This window comes from Balaenoptera musculus, chromosome 4, assembly GCF_009873245.2.
Source record: "Balaenoptera musculus isolate JJ_BM4_2016_0621 chromosome 4, mBalMus1.pri.v3, whole genome shotgun sequence".
NCBI lineage: Eukaryota > Metazoa > Chordata > Mammalia > Artiodactyla > Balaenopteridae > Balaenoptera > Balaenoptera musculus.
In genome coordinates, this window is record NC_045788.1 from 139,559,784 (window position 1) to 139,575,993 (window position 16,210).

At 39.4% G+C, this 16,210-nt stretch overlaps 1 protein-coding gene across 1 annotated transcript in view; it reads right to left on the reverse strand.

Moving 5' to 3' along the window:
• The window catches only part of DSCAM (DS cell adhesion molecule), a 605,868-nt gene that overhangs the window by 64,075 nt on the left and 525,583 nt on the right, over positions 1-16,210 (reverse strand). The window contains exon 21 of the mRNA XM_036849729.1: positions 2,871-3,024. Within this exon, the coding sequence (XP_036705624.1) occupies positions 2,871-3,024 (154 nt within the window). The remainder of the gene's footprint in view (positions 1-2,870; positions 3,025-16,210) is intronic.

A 16,210-nucleotide genomic window follows, 5' to 3' on the forward strand; every position in this document is an offset into this window, starting at 1 on the left:
ACCCTTTGCTCTGCCAGCTCCCAGGCCTCTCCCTCCCCAGTGCAAGCCGACGTGCTTCCAGCTACCCCTGGACCTGACTCTCCGCCCCCCTCTGTGGTCCAGGTGGGCTCCCCCCAGCCCAGGTGTGAGGGGTGCCTGGGTGCCAAGTCTGCTCCTTCTCTGCCTCCTGCCAGATGTCTCTTAAGAGTCAGGACTCGCCCCAATGGCACAGAATCTCCAGGTGGAAGGCTCTCAGTCACATCGGATTGAATGTGTCCAAAATGTCCCCGTATCCTTTCACCTGCCTCACAAACCCCTTCCTCCATGGCCATCCTCTCCAGTACATGACACCACCATCTACAACAATGCGTGCTAGATTTGCTTGTTCGTTCTTGCTCTCCCCCTGTCCCCTGCATATCGTCCACTGAGTCCCATCACTTCTACACCCAGGACACACCTTTCAGGCCCCTCTGCTACCACGCTAGCCCAGGCCACGCTGCCTGACTGCTCGGGCTCCTGTCTGGTCTCCTGTGTTTCCCACCTTTACCTCCCTGTGATCCACTCAGCATATAGACATCAGCATGGTCTTCAAACACACCTGCCATTAGGTGTCACGAGTACACCTACTGATGTAAGATGTCAATGATGGGGAAACCTGACGTGAAGTGCGCAACTCTATTTACTAGCATCACAATTTCTCCATAAACCTAAAGCTGTTCTAAAAAGAAATCTTAATACACATGCACACACAAAGATAGGATCATTTCCCTCCTCTGGTTAAGACTCCACAGTGTCTTTCCATTTTGTTTAGAGTAGAATCTGAAATCCTGAACACAGCCTTGAAGGCCCAGCCTGGCCAGGCCTTTGCCTTCCCCCCGGCTCTCCTGAGACCACTCCCCCCTCCCCAGACCCACGGGTCCAGCATCCAGTCCTCCAACACACGTAACTCTTCCTAGGCTGCAGGCCTTCGAACACTGGGACACATCTTCTTCCCTTGCCATGTAACTGCATTTACTCATCTTTGTGTGGCCAAGGCTCTAAGTGGGGTCTGTTCTAAAGTGGGTTCTCTAAAGCATTTATTGACATTTGCAATTATACATGTATATTTGTGATGCTTTGTTTACCGTGTCCCCACCCAATTTTGAGCTCCACGAGGGCAGAGAGTAAACACGTGTGTTGTATATAATCCTTAGAAGAGACTCCTGTGTGCTCACCACACCCTGTTTCCTTTTCATTCTGGACATTCAGCCTGGCTTCACCTCCAAGCTCTGCTTTGAAATTAGGTGCGACCCACATTTCATTCTATACAATGGAATATGGGTAAAAATGAAGGAAACACTTCCACATCTGGCCTGTGAAAACCTTCTTTATGAGACTCCATGCTCTCTTTCTCCAACTACATGGCTGGAAATAAAGGACCCAGGACCTCAAATCACAAGGTGGAAGAGGCCAGGATCCCTGAGTCACCATGTGGAATGAGCCACCCAGGAAAGCCACCCGGTCCAGAAACATCTGTTTTGGTCTGGGTTATCAGGTTAAGCCACTGACACTTACAGGATATTTTGCTACAGAAGTCAGGCTCCCTTGACAAAATCACCCTTGTATTGCTAGCATAATGCCTGACATACAATAAGCACTCAAAATGATTTATTAAATGACACTTAATCTCCCCAGACAAGTCCTATTCCCGTGGAAGTAGCCACTTTCCAGTTGGTTCCCCTCTGAGTATGGTACGTCCTCTACCTTAGCCAAGCCATTCCTGGCTGGGTCTGGAGATGTAACATTCAATGAACAAGAGTACAGAAGAGGTGAGGCTGTCTCTAACCCGACATCTTATGTTGCAGTTCTTTTTTTTAAATCCCACAGTCCTGATGCCCTTTGATAATCACTGTTTTCTAAGTGCAAGAAAGTGTACGTTGTGGGTAGCTGGATATTATGATCAGAGGGTACAATAGACAAAAAGAATCCACCGTTTATATTCCTTACCAACAATACACTTATTTTCTATTTGAACTTATGTTCAAAATGTGACACCACTCTCTTTTTCCTTCACTACTTTATTCTGCCTCTTTCTTAGCTGTCACATTACCAGCATGTTACCAAGCACTCTTAGAGGGAAAATTGGAATCTTGGAATGTTTATTTTCTCTTTCAGGCACCTAGAAGCCTTATGAGTAATAAACTGCCAATGTGGCGTATTCCCAAACCCGGGGCATCTCCTGCTGGCCTGCAATTGTGAGGTAAATACATTTATTCCTGACAAGTGTTAATTTAGGGATACTCTAACAACCGCACGGTAGCAATTACCAGAAGTAGAAGAAGTAGAATAATTCTGTGTCTATACGTGCTTTTTAGGGCCAGATTTAACATCTCAATGTAAAGATATTATATTCATTTTTAGGAACTTTTTCTTCCTAAAACAAACTTCCTTTTGTTACTTAAGGTCTTTGTATACAGCATTCCATCAATAGAAGAAGAACTAATGATTTTCTTATATTTGTAAGGTTCTAAATTCCATAGACCAAAAAACAGACATTTCTCTTTCAGAAGCACGAGACCTGATTTTGAAGATACTAGAACTTGCTTGGGAAGCCGTTATGCAGTGATTTTTCACCTACCCAAAGGGGTGAATGGGGGCTCTTTTTCCTAATTTCCCCCAAGGCACCGGAAGTTGTAAAGCCACTCGTCCTTAGGAGGATGCTTTCCTGATTTGCACAAAAGCCCAGATTTGCTAGCAGCAAATCTATTTCTTGGGCTGAAATGTGATAACACATGGTATTCTGGTTTACTTGATCTTTAGGGCGTTTTAAGCTTTATTTCAGAGAGAATAGAGACTTAACACCAGTCGAATCGTCGTAGGCAATGAGGCCCTTACCATAATGGGTGGCATACCTTTAGCTACTGGCTCCACTGTGATGATTTCACTGCTGTTGCCTCTCCCGGCTGAGGTCACGGCCACCACCCAGACGCTGTACTGCCGATTCCGACTCAGGTTAGGAATTCTGTAGGAAAATGAGTCAGGAGAGGCTTCAAACTCGCTGATCACCTGTGAGAGGAGACATAAATGTTCCCACATTCAAGGAGGCCAATGGCACAAATGGATCTCCTAAAGGAATGCTTATTAACACATTATCTGTTATAAGAAACAAAAGCCACCTCTCATCCCTCTCTAAAAGGCTGGATCTGAAATATCTACATAGTCCGAATTTGTCTATGCAGCAGCTATGACAGCCACCAATGAGTAATTTAACCCTTTACATTATGGGTCACGGCACGGCTGTTTTCCGCTGGGATGGAATAACAAGAACCAGATGGACCGTTCTACCTGAGACAACCAAAGAACACACAAAATATAGGAAACATCTTCGAAGGCATTGCACATCAGGTAATGAAGGACAGTGACCATTTCCCTGAAATACGGGAAATAAATGAGGTGAGGCCAACCATTGCAGGGTTGCTACATTTTTGTGAGAGTTGCCAGGCCATGGCACAGAGAAGGGAACCCAGGAAGAGTCCAGCAGCCTCCCTGAGTCAAGGAGACAGAGCTGAGAGCCTGGAAGGGGGCTGGAGTCCACAAGACGGAGCACCAGGAAGACAGTTACATGGAGAATCTGAAGAGGGTCCCACTTGGGTCTTCAGCTGAGCAGATGCGTGCATGTGGAGAAACCATCTGAGGCCAGGGAAAGAACCACCTGAAAGGACTGGAGGCCCCAGTGCTCAGCTTTCACGCAGGGCTGGGAATAGTGTCTGCGCCCACCAGCCAGACTGGAAGCCCTCAAGGTCCGTGGACCACTGGACATAGTGCCTAAGGGCCTTACCTTGGTGGTGGGGAATAATTAGCCCTAGATTGAACACCATACTGGTATTGCCTAACAAATATTAAACACAAGATTCATAAAGATCAAATTGTCACCAAGGAACTGAACTACATCTAAGAATAAAAGTCAAAAATATTTACAGGAATAAAAATATCCAGTACCCTGTAAGGTAAAAGTCACAATGTTTGGCATTCAATAAAAATTTTCTGGATATGAATAACCCAACTATCTAGCAACTTGTGAACAGATAAAATGTGTTGCATCCATACAATGGAGGATTATTCAACAACAGAAATGATGAAGTACCAATACATGCTTAACTTGGATGAATCTTGAAAACATTATACTAAGTGAAAGAAGCCAATCACAAGAAACCACGCATTTATGATTACCTTGTATGAAATGTCCAGAATAGGCAAATCCATAGAGACAGAAAGTAGATTAGTGGTTGCCAGGGGCGGGGTAGGAGAGGGGAAGAATGGGGATAGACTGCTATTGGGTATGGGTTTTTCTGGGGGGGATTATGAATGTTCTAAAAGTAGATAATGATGGGGATTGTACAACTCTCTGAATATTCTAAAAGCCACTGAATTGTGGCTTTTAGAATTCATACTCTAAAAGCATGAATTTCATGGTATGCGAATTATAACTCAAAAAAGCTGTTATAATGGACGGGCCTAGAGGTTATCATACTAAGTGAACTAAGTCAGAAAGAGAAAGACAAATACCATATGATTGATATCACTTATATGTGGAATCTAAAATATGACACAAATGAACTTATCTATGAAACAGAAACAGACTCACAGACATAGAGAACAGACTTGTGGTTGCCAAGGGAGGGGGGGTGGGGGAGGGGTGGATTGGGAGTTGGGGATTAGCAGATGCAAACTAGTGTGTATAGGATGGATAAACAACAAGGGAACTATATTCAATATCCTGTGATAAACCATAATGGAAAAGAATATGAAAAAAATATATATATGTATAATTGAATCACTTTGCTGTACAGCAGAAACTAACACATTTTTTTAACATCTTTATTGGAGTATAATTGCTTTACATTGTTGTGTTAGTTTCTGTTGTATAACAAAGTGAATCAGCTATACGTATACATATATCCCCATATCCCCTCCCTCTTGTGTCTCCCTCCACCCTCCCTATCCCACCCCTCTAGGTGGTCACAAAGCACCGAGCTGCTCTCCCTGTGCTATGCAGCTGCTTCCCACTAGCTATCTATTTTACATTTGGTAGTGTATATATGTCCATGCCACTCTCTCACTTCATCCCAGCTTACCCTTCCCCCACTCCCCGTGTCCTCAAGTCCATTCTCTATGTCTGCGTCTTTATTCCTATCCTACCCCTAGGTTCTTCAGAACCTTTTTTTTTTTAGATTCCATATATATGTTAGCATACGGTATTTTTCTCTTTCTGACTTACTTCACTCTGTACTACCATATGACCCAGCAAACACAACACTTTAAATCAACTATACTTCAATAGAATAAATTTTTAAAAAGCTGCTATAAAAAATTCCAGAAATGCAAAGAAACAAACAAGAAAAAAGGACTCGTAAAGAAAATAAAATTTAATCAATCAAAATTGACCCATAATTGACACAGATATTATATTTAGCAGACAAGGGCATTAAAACTGTTATTATAATTGTATTATAACTACAGATATTAAAAAATCTAAATAGATACATGAATGATATAAAAAGACTCAAGTCAAACTTGAGATGAAATTACAGTATGTGAGATGAAAAATACACTGGATTAGATTATTAGCAGATGAGATCTTGCAGGAAAAAAAAGGTTAGTGAACTTGAAGATATATTAATAGGTGAAACACAGAGATAAAAGAGAATACAAAATTTAACACAGTATTCGTGAGCTATGGAACAACATCAAGTAGCTTAACATACATGTAACTGAAATCACTAAAAGAGGCAGGATAGAAAAAACATTTGAAGAAATAGTGGCTGAAATTTTTCCAAATTTGATGAAAATTATAAACCCAGAAAGCCAAAAATCTCAGTAAAACCCAGCCACAAAAATATGAAGAAAACCACACCAAAGCACATCATAATCAAATTGCTCAAAACCAGTGATAGGGAGAAAATCTTAAAAGTAGCCAGAGAAAAGACATATTATGCAGGCACAAAAATAAAGATGTCACAGACTTCTTGTCAAAAACAATCCAAGTGCTATAGTCTGAATGTCCCCCCTAAATTCATATATTGAAACCACAGTCCCAAAGTGTGGCCTTTGGGAGGTGAAGGGCACCCATGGGATCAGTGCCCTTATAAAAGAGGCCCAAGAGACCTCCCTTGACCCCTTCTACCACGTAAGGATACAATGAGAAATCTGCAACCAGGAAGAGGGCTCTTACCTAGCATGATGGCACCATAATCTCAGATTTCTAGCCTCCAGAACTGTGAGAAATAAGTCTCTGTTGCTTAAAAGCACCCAGTCTATGGCATTTTTGTTATAACAGCCCAAGCTGACTAAGACACCAAGTAAGAAGACAGTGGAACAACAGTTTTAAAGTTTTGAAAGAAAAAAGTCAACCTAGAATTCTATATTCAACAAACATATATTTTAAAATGAAAGAGATAAAAAGACTTCTTCAAACATAGAAAAAGCTGAAAGAATTAATCATCAGCAGAGCCACACTACAAGAAATGTTAAAGAAAGTTCTTCAGGCAGAAGAAAAATGATACCAGGTAGAAATATAAGCTTACACAAAGGAATGTAAGATACCAGAAATGGTAACAACGTAAATAAATACATATGATTTTTTATTATTTACATCTCATTAAAAGATAATTGATAATTAAAAGATAATAGGGCTTCCCTGGTGGCGCAGTGGTTAAGAATCTGCCTGCCAATGCAGGGGACACAGGTTCGAGCCCTGGTCTGGGAAGATCCCACATGCCACGGAGCAACTAAGCCCGTGAGCCACAACTACTGAGCCTGCGCGTCTGGAGCTTGTGCTCTGCAACGGGAGAGGCCGCAACAGTAAGAGGCCCACGCACTGTGATGAAGAGTGGCCCCTGCTCGCCACAACTGGAGAAAGCCCTCGCACGGAGACGAAGACCCAACACAGTCAAAAGTAAATAAATAAAATAATTAATTAAAAAAATAAAAAAATTTAAAAAAAAATAAATAAATAAAAGATAATAAAAATGTAGTGTGGGGTTCATAAAATATATAAAAGTAAAATGTATGAAAACAATCACACAAATGTTAGGAAGGGAAAAAAAATGGAAGCATAGTATTGTAAGGCTCTCAAACTGTACGTGAAGTGCATAATATCACTTGAATGTAGAATGAAAAGGGATATGCATTAATCCCAAAGAAACCACTAAAGTTACAAGATAAGAGTAAAATAAAACTAATGAGACAACAGAAAATAAAATAGAATTATAAAAAATATTCAGTTGATTCAAAGAAGTCTAAAAAGGAGTAAACAGGAAACAAATAGGACAATAAAAAAGTAGCAAGATTATAGATTTAAACCTATGTCGATATACCTATAATTATTTTAAGTGTAAATGATCTAAAATCCTAATTAAAAGCAGAGATTTTGAGACTGGATATAAAAGCAATACCTAACTATATGCTTCCAACAAGAAATGCTTTTCAAATATAAAAATACAAGTAGGTTAAAAATAAAAGGACAGAAAATCTATCCCAGGCTAACACCAAGCAAAAGAAAGTTGCAATGGCTATATTAGTATCAGACAAAGTAGATTTATGGGCAGAGAATATTACCAGGGATAAAGAAAGTAATTTTATAATGATAAAGGGATCAATTCATCATGAGGACACAGCAATGAGAAACATCTATGAACTTAATAACAAAATAGCGGTCCAGGCAGACAAACACAGAAATTAGTACTGAGAAACGGCGTGCTGCTGTAATAAATACCTAAAAATGTGGAAGTGGCTTTGAAATGCATAGAGGCTGGAAGAGTTTTGAGGTTGATGATAGAACAAGCTGAGATTGCCATGAAGTGTTCGCCAAAGGTGATTCTGGTGAGAGCTCAGAAAGAAAAGAGGAGAGCTGAGGAAAAAGCCCCAGTCTTCTTAGAGAATACGCAAATAACAATGAGCAGAATGCTGGTGGAAATGCGGATGGTAAAGGCCATTTTAGTGAGGTCTCAGATGGAAATCAGGAACATGTTATTGGACAATGGAGGAAAGGCAATCCTTGTTACAAATTGGCAAAGAACCTGGCTGAACTGTGGTCATGTTCTGGTATTCTGTGGAAGGTAGAACCTGCAAGGGATGAAATTGGATGTTTAGTAGAGGAAATTTCTTAACAAAGTGTTGGTTCCTACTGACAGCGGTAGTAAAGTTGAGAAGAGAGACATAAATTGAAGAAGGAATTGGTAAGCAAAAAGGAACTAGAACTTAAAGATTTGGAAAATTCTCAGCCTATCCGTATTGTAGGGAAACTAAAGTCCAGAGTAAGTGACTCACTGAGGTCACTGTGCCAGACAAAGGTGAGCAGAGACTCAAGCTCAGGGCTTCTGAATCAAGTCCAGTGTTGCTTCCTCACACCCCATGCTGCCAATTGCAAGCAATCAAACACGTGAAGAAATTACTTTTACCCTTGTAAGCTGTAAAGTAAACCTTATGTAGGTCACGAGGCTGCATAAGCTGCAGTCCCAGCTCTGCAATTAAACGGGGGACACAAGTGTTAACTTTACCTCCTAATTGTCGTAAAACCTATGCTCTCTCAATAAAAAATAATGTCAGAGAATTTCCCATTGTCAAATATTTAACATACAGATACCCTAGTGCAGATGATTAAAGGGAGACTATGGGACTCTTGCCCAGCGTGCTCAGACGTGCATATGTGCTAGGATGCATGTGTGCATCTGCACTCCACTTGCCCCGCTTTAGCCACCCAACCCCTCATCCCCTTATGCACACCAGCCTGACTCCGCTATAGAAAATCATGGGCAACATTAATTCCTCTAGAAGCTCAGAGGGAATTTGACTTGTTTCCTGGAAAACCAAGAAGACAATCCCAAGACTATGGGTACTTGTGTTCTGTAATGTTCGAAGGCGATGTTGTTGCCAAATTAATTTTACAAAGCTTATGACGTGCAAATTATAACGATTGCACTTACTGAACATTCAACTTCAACAGAGCTTTAAAATATATTTACAAAATTTTCCATGAAGAGTGCAGAGTCCTTAGTTAAAACTCAATCACTATCCTGTCTATAAGCTACAATTGGCCCTTATTTATTTAGTTTTTACCTGAGACATGAAGCGTAGCTGAAGTCAATGATAAAACTATGATTTCTTATGCAGCAATATTTGTTCCACCATGTACATAGAAGAGTAACCAAAAGTTGAAGTAAAAGAGGTTTATTTATAAAAACTTCCCCCAGTTGGAATGACCTTTCTCTAAGGATTAGGATGGAAAATAAGAGTCAATCTATTCAGGGGTTCCTACCGGTTATTTGGGAATATTGGTTGCACTGGTGCTGCCACTATGCTCCCCTGATGACTGCCATAAAATTGGGCACCATTTTTTTGGTCTCAGTAGCAGGGCAAGCAGAAAATTGACTGAACAATTTAAATAATTGAAGAGTTGATTCGTTTTCTTTGTTATATATGTAACTGGATATTAAATGTGACTTTTCCTGTTACCATGAAGTTTTAGCAGTGTCCTTAAGAGGTGAGAATAGTCCCAAAGATGCCAGTACTTTCTTTCCTTAGAAAAATGTGAGACCACCTACACAGGGATTTCTGATTCTAATGTTCTGACCATCACTTATCTCTGGGTCCCATAAGAAGCTGAGTCAAGAGTAGGATATTTTTGTTGAGAGATGTCTGTGTACATTCCCACCTATGGGTGGTAGGGGCCTTTGAACTCACTGTAGAGAGGGGTGAGTCACATTTGAGAAGGTGAAAGGCTAGCCCTGCTCACAAAAGGAGAGAAGGCTGTGCTAGGACTAGCTGTCACTTGCAGGTGCTTGGTTAAGGATGCTCACACGTGAACGCTGTAAGGGAGAGCAAGGCTAGCCGTCTCCAGAGGGATGCCCGCAGGTATGGGATGTCTCCAATAGAGGGGGGTACTGAACATTATATAATATTTGTTTTAAACAGCATTACTTATCCATAGATGGTGCATAATTCAACCATTGCTAACAAGTTCAAGAGGTGGCAACAGGTAAGAGAAAAAGAGCTAAATGGGAAAAAGGTTAATCAGAAACCCATTCAGGGTAGTGAAGCAAATCTATTTGTTTAAACCCTTCTCAATGCTCAGCCAAATATGCTTGTTCTGAGAAAGAGGGAGGAAGACTATTACTTCCTTATGGAACGTTTTCCTTAAAATTTTATATGATGTATAATAGCACTGATTATATTTACATTTCCTTAATTTTCTTTTTATTGGATACCCGATTTTCCAACACAAGGATTGAATCATGTTTGAGCTGACTTGTCAATTTTGACCTGCATTCCATTATGTGATACTACCTCCCAAATACTGGGAATGCTCAGTGAGAGGGATTGATTTTATTTCTGGATTTTTCCTGATACTTCAGCTAGGCTGATCCTTCAAAGACTTTGAAGCATTAAATGAGCATGGAGGGATAGAATGGAAAATAGAATAGAAAATAACAAAGCAGAGCTACACTCTAAGGGCAACAAGATAGGAAATGGTAGCATAAGGAAACACAGACTCCCAGTGTAGTTTCTTAGGGATGAATGAATCAAATTTGTCAAAAGGAGAAATTTATGGGGAGGGGGAGAAATACACTTTTCTCTATATTTAAATATCTAAATATTTAATTTTCTTCTGGTAGATCTTTAACTCTCTAGTCTCATCATTTTCAGAGTCAGGACAGAGATATTAGCCATTCTAGAAGATTTTATTATTCCTACAATATGAATTAATCTTGAATGGATTACTATAATTGGGCTAAACCTTTGTTTTAAGGGAAGGCTTGTGTTACTTCATGACCTGTGGGAATACAAAACTAATCAACATTAAGAAAGCTCTGATGCCAGGTATATGACTTGTGTACTCTTGGTTCTTGATGGGAAATTCTGCCCCACAGCTCATTTTTAATTCTGGTCGGTGCCAGCATGATGGAGCAGACAGGGCATTTGTGGACTGGGGTGGCCAATATTCTGTGCCCATCATAAATTCCTGTTAGCCATTTGAGAAAAGCTTGTTCTTTCTCATCTAAAAATTATTTAAACATGCTGATTCTATCAGAATCCAGAGTTAACTTGACATTGATTATTAATTAATCACTCTCAGTTGCAATCCTCCAAGTGGCAGCCAAGTTATGTATTTCTTGGTCCATCAGAGATTGTTGAATAAGAAGAACAGGGTTCTTCTCTTTAGCTGGTGTCACCTAATAGGGACAGTCCATAGTTTTCTTGAGGGAAGACTTCAGTATTCTTTCAAGACACACACTTAAATTATAAAATGTGTAAGTAGTTTATCTATTGAGCTATTGCAAATATCGTGCTTCACATCAAATGTTCATGGGTTTTTGCTCTGGGAGGTAGTTGGGGTATTATGCCAACACCATTGCACTGGAAGTGTGGAGGCTGATGTGATTAGAAATATGTGTACGATCAGGCTTGACAACAGGTACAGGACATCTGGGGCCAGCCATACAAGCTCGCTGGACTACAGATCTCTCCTTTGGGCTGTGCAGATGCTCTTAATACCATGCCTAGTAATAATAAAAGCTCATAAATAGTTGCTGAGTTTGAATTCATAGACACTTACTGAGTTCAATTCCATTGTATAGATTATAAGGTAAGTTTGCTCGTCAAGGAAGGAGCTATAACCATGGTTTGGCAAATGGAGGAATAATTAAAATAAGGCATCTAATAAGTTTGCTCGTCAAGGAAGGAGCTATAACCATGGTTTGGCAAATGGAGGAATAATTAAAATAAGGCATCTGACAAATTCTTACTAAAATCTAGAAATAAAATCATTTGAATTCCCTTCCTAAAACTATCCCTGTCATAGTCAAGGACATGAATTCACATTTGTAAAATGCCTAGGAAAATAAATAGGAACTTCATGCATTTGATTTAAAAAAATATTTACAGCAAGTTTTTACAAGGCTTCTGACATGTTTGCCTCCCTAAAATTGTACCCAGAGTGGAAAATACAGCTAACGATATTCACCTTTCGACACCCAAGCCACAGAGCTCACATTTCCAGTGTTCTGCCTTTCTGTGCTACGGCTTTAGGTCTGGTGGGTGGAGTCATGCATTTCTGAGGAACTCAACAGTATCCTCCTCGAAATGATGTAAAGGTTGCTTAGAAGGTTAGTCTTATCCTAGTGCTTTAATATCACCCCATGAAAAGGCTAGGAACAGCATCTCCCAGTCCTACTTTCACTCCAGAATTATTCTTGTCTTGGGATGCTGGTGTATTATTTTTCCTTTCATGTCTAAGATACTTTTTTAACCAGTAAATAAGATAAAATTAGCCACAATGAGCTACTTTAAATGCTCTTTAGTAATTTCTATAAAACTGGATGTTTACCCAATAGTGGCTGAATCCATTTTCAAATCTCTTACACTACTTAGCTGAACAGATGAACTTGTAAAGGCTTGTAAAGCCTTCTTTAATCCCCTCAATCAGGTGTTATATTTTCCCTTTGTTTATATGTCCCTTATGGTCCTTATCATTATTGCCCTTTGGATTAGTCTCCACGTAATAGTTTTTTTCTCGTATCTTTACTGTGGTTGATTTCTAGTTACATGCAGGTGTGGTCAGAAAAGATGTTTGAAATAATTCCCATACTCTTAAATATGTTGAGGCTTGCTTTGTGTCCTAGTATGGGGTCGATCCTAGAGTGCCCTTTGGATTATAATCTTGCATGTTCTTACCATCACTCCCCCATGGATGCTTCAGGCTCTCTGAGTGGGCCTTGCCTCACCCTCCTCCCTCCACTTATCCCCCAGGGATCCTAGGCTAGAACGCTGCAGGGTCGGGACCCACTAACCACTCTTTGGAATGGACTGAGGAAATGTCTGTTGTCCTAGTGACTTTAATAATGACCTATAATTTATTTGAGTACAACAGAAAAAAATGTGTAGAGGATGACTATGGAGTGGCAGGCTGCTCAGATCAAATTATTCAGCATTTCTGATGGATATAAAAAGAATTCCACTTTAAAAAATTTCAATTAACTTTTTAATGAAGCACTAATTCTATCAAAGAAATATGGTGCTTTAAAAAGTTTTAACATCTAATTATCAACATCCTATTTAAAAAAAATTGAATGCTATGATTTCATAGATAGAATGTTCACAGCAGTGATTAAAAAAACCTCCAAAGCAGAATAAACAAAATGATAGCTCCTTTAATTATAGGGCAATGACTCTTTCAGAGCATATAAAATCTTTCTGTTTAGTGGCAGAGAAATAGCCTCAATTACATGAAGAATAAACAGCTGGATCAATTTAAGATTTGCCTCTTTTTAAGATTTCTATGTATAATACATTTTGATCTGATTTCCATTTTATTTAATTATTTTCATCTCTAGAAGAAGATAATGCAGCACAAAGATCTTCCTAATGGAATAGACTAAGATGGCCATCTCTCATAGAAATAATAGCATATTAAAGCTACTTGTTTTATCTTAGTCAATTTTGGTGGTTTCCTCTGTACTTTACCAAGATCACTCTATCGGCTATTATATAAATGGCTATGGGCTACTTTTAAAAAAGACTTCCAAACATAAAATATTTAAATTTTGGGTCTCCCAAATATAAAAATTATTGTTATAATGTTTTGCAAGTGAATTAAAGTTGATATGCAGAAAAGGCATGAAAGAAACGTTTCTCCATACTATTGTTTAGAATCAGGGCATTGTCCCAATAGACAGACTGACATTACAGGATCCTTATATTTCCCACTCTCTTTCAAACAAAACCACCTCCATTTACTAGTTTTGTTTTATCCTTTCCCCGTTGTCATACCATCTGCCATACAAATGATCTCTCTGTAAAAATGCTTTATTAATTTAACTTGATTGCTATCAGCTATTCAACAAATTTTGCACAAAACAACTGGTTTAGCATTACATAACTTCTCACAATATAAGAAAGAAATTGTGAGAAAGGCTGTTCTAGGTAATAAATGTAATATAGGTATAATATATAGTTTTGGAAAAAAAATAGCCATTCTTAATTCTTAATTGAAAAAGATCTGAAGCCATTTATTTCCTTAAATAGTACCCCATGTCTGTATCAGACCAAGTCAAAAAGATGATATGTTTTCAAAGCTGGAATCTCTCAAAAGCTCCAAAAGCTAGTTGATCAAAAGGGCATTTTCATCTGTGGCTATTTTGGAAGCAGTAAGAAACAGTGGAGAAGTTTACACGGCTGTCTAGTCTGAATGAATGGCAGTTCAAAGCCAGAATGTGTATTGGCAATTTATCTGCAAAATTGGGCAGGCGATCTTGTGAGACTGGGCTTGAAAAGTGATTTTTAGGGCTTGTTTCTGTACAGAAATTCCATTTGAGTAAATGCTTCTGCTTCCCTTTGTTCAATAAAGTCCAAAATCGGGCTCAGGATTTTAAAGGCCAAGCTTTCTCCCAAACTTAGCATAGGGGTCACCTGCATTTTGACCTATCATAGCAACTGGACAGCTTCACTTGATGCCCAATGAAACTGAAGCACTACAGATGATGATTTAAAAAAAATTAAAATATGGACTTAACAGAAATATTGAGCAGTTATTGGCTGTTTCATTGAGGATAAAGAACTAGATTATTGTTCTTCATCTTTTTAAAGAACTAGATTATAAAAGATAGCATGTACTTCCCCTCACTCCCCCAAAAAGTTGGAGTCTAATAAATATATGTAAATTGCAGCACAAAAAATTTAAAGCAGATTTAGAACATATTTCATCAGAACTGGCCATGAAATACTGAGATATTTCTAAGGAAGCTCAAGAATATATTGATACTTCCCCAGAAATTTTATAAAACCAGAGATGGCTTTCATATGCTTAGCTGTAGGTCTGTCTCAAGGAAACTTTTCTAGTTTTCTCCCAGTCATATGATAAGATGCTGAGTGCTAGAGTAGAGCTCAGTTAATCTCAAGAGCACAGAGAGCCTAATGCATGCCTGTCACACAGAGGTGCCCCAAAAAGATCTGCTGACATGTGATTAACTGCGTATGTGTATGTGAAACATGACTGTGTATTCTTTGGATGACTTTTGGCAACTCCATAATTTACAGCTTTGCCATTACAGAATAAAGAGGTCCAGCAATAAGTCCATTTAGCTGGAACTGTGGCAGAATGATTTCCATGTCAGTGATTCAAAAGCACAGGCATTTTATCTAAATCCTTAGGGGATGGAAAGCATCCCAAAGTATATAACACACTTTTCCTGCCTTATTAAGCAGAAATTTCATTATACAGTTTAACCTCTATTGGTTGACTCATAGCCGTCATCCATAAAATTTAATTCAACACAGCATTTGCTGAACATCTACTATGTCAGCGTAATACCAGGGTTTCCAAAGGTATAACAGTAACTAACTGTGGTTCCTATACTTAAGAAACTGATGTGCCACTGCGGGGGCTCAGCTATGCCCCCCTCCAACAGTGATGCAAGAGATTATGGTTACGTCAAAAAGAGGTTAAAAATCAGTGCTGGGGATGCTGAGGCGAGTTAGGGCCAGCTTCCCCGGGGAAGGCAGTAGGCTGTTAGGGTGAAGAGCCTGGTTCCTGAACTCGGACCCCTGTGGGCTACAGACCCTGTCTTTACCTTGCTAAGCTGCGTGGTCCTGGGCAGGCTGCACAGTCTCCACAGTACCGGTGCAGAGAAGAGAATAAAAACAACCCCTCTTGCATAAGGTAATCATCAGAATTAACTGATGAAAGCAGTATTTTTAAAAATGTGGTCCATAGAAGCAATTTAGTGGGCCTGGCAATCATTTAAAATATAAAAGAAGAGAAAAAAATCCAATATAACAGAAAATATCAGAATGCATCACGTGTAGTAAGTGAAGTTTTGTTTACAAGGCTTTTGCTGTGTGTGTGTACTGGAGTGTGGTCATAAAATATATTTCCGATTGTGAGTCATGAAAAAACAAGTCTGGAAACTATAAGCATAAAGCATTTAACACATAGCAGCTAGAATATGGCAAGTGCTCAAAAATGTTAGAATAAATAATGTGGCATTTACGTTGAGCCTTAAGAATAAACATTATTACATGGGAGGATGAGAGGGAAAAGACAGGGAGGAGGAGGACCTAATACACACACACAGTACACACACACACACATGCACGCACACACACAGGAGACACAGTGTGGCTTAGATTTTGGATGGAGGAAGGTTAGTAGAATAGGAGACTGAACAGCCATTGGAGCTGGGTTATGGAAATCTGC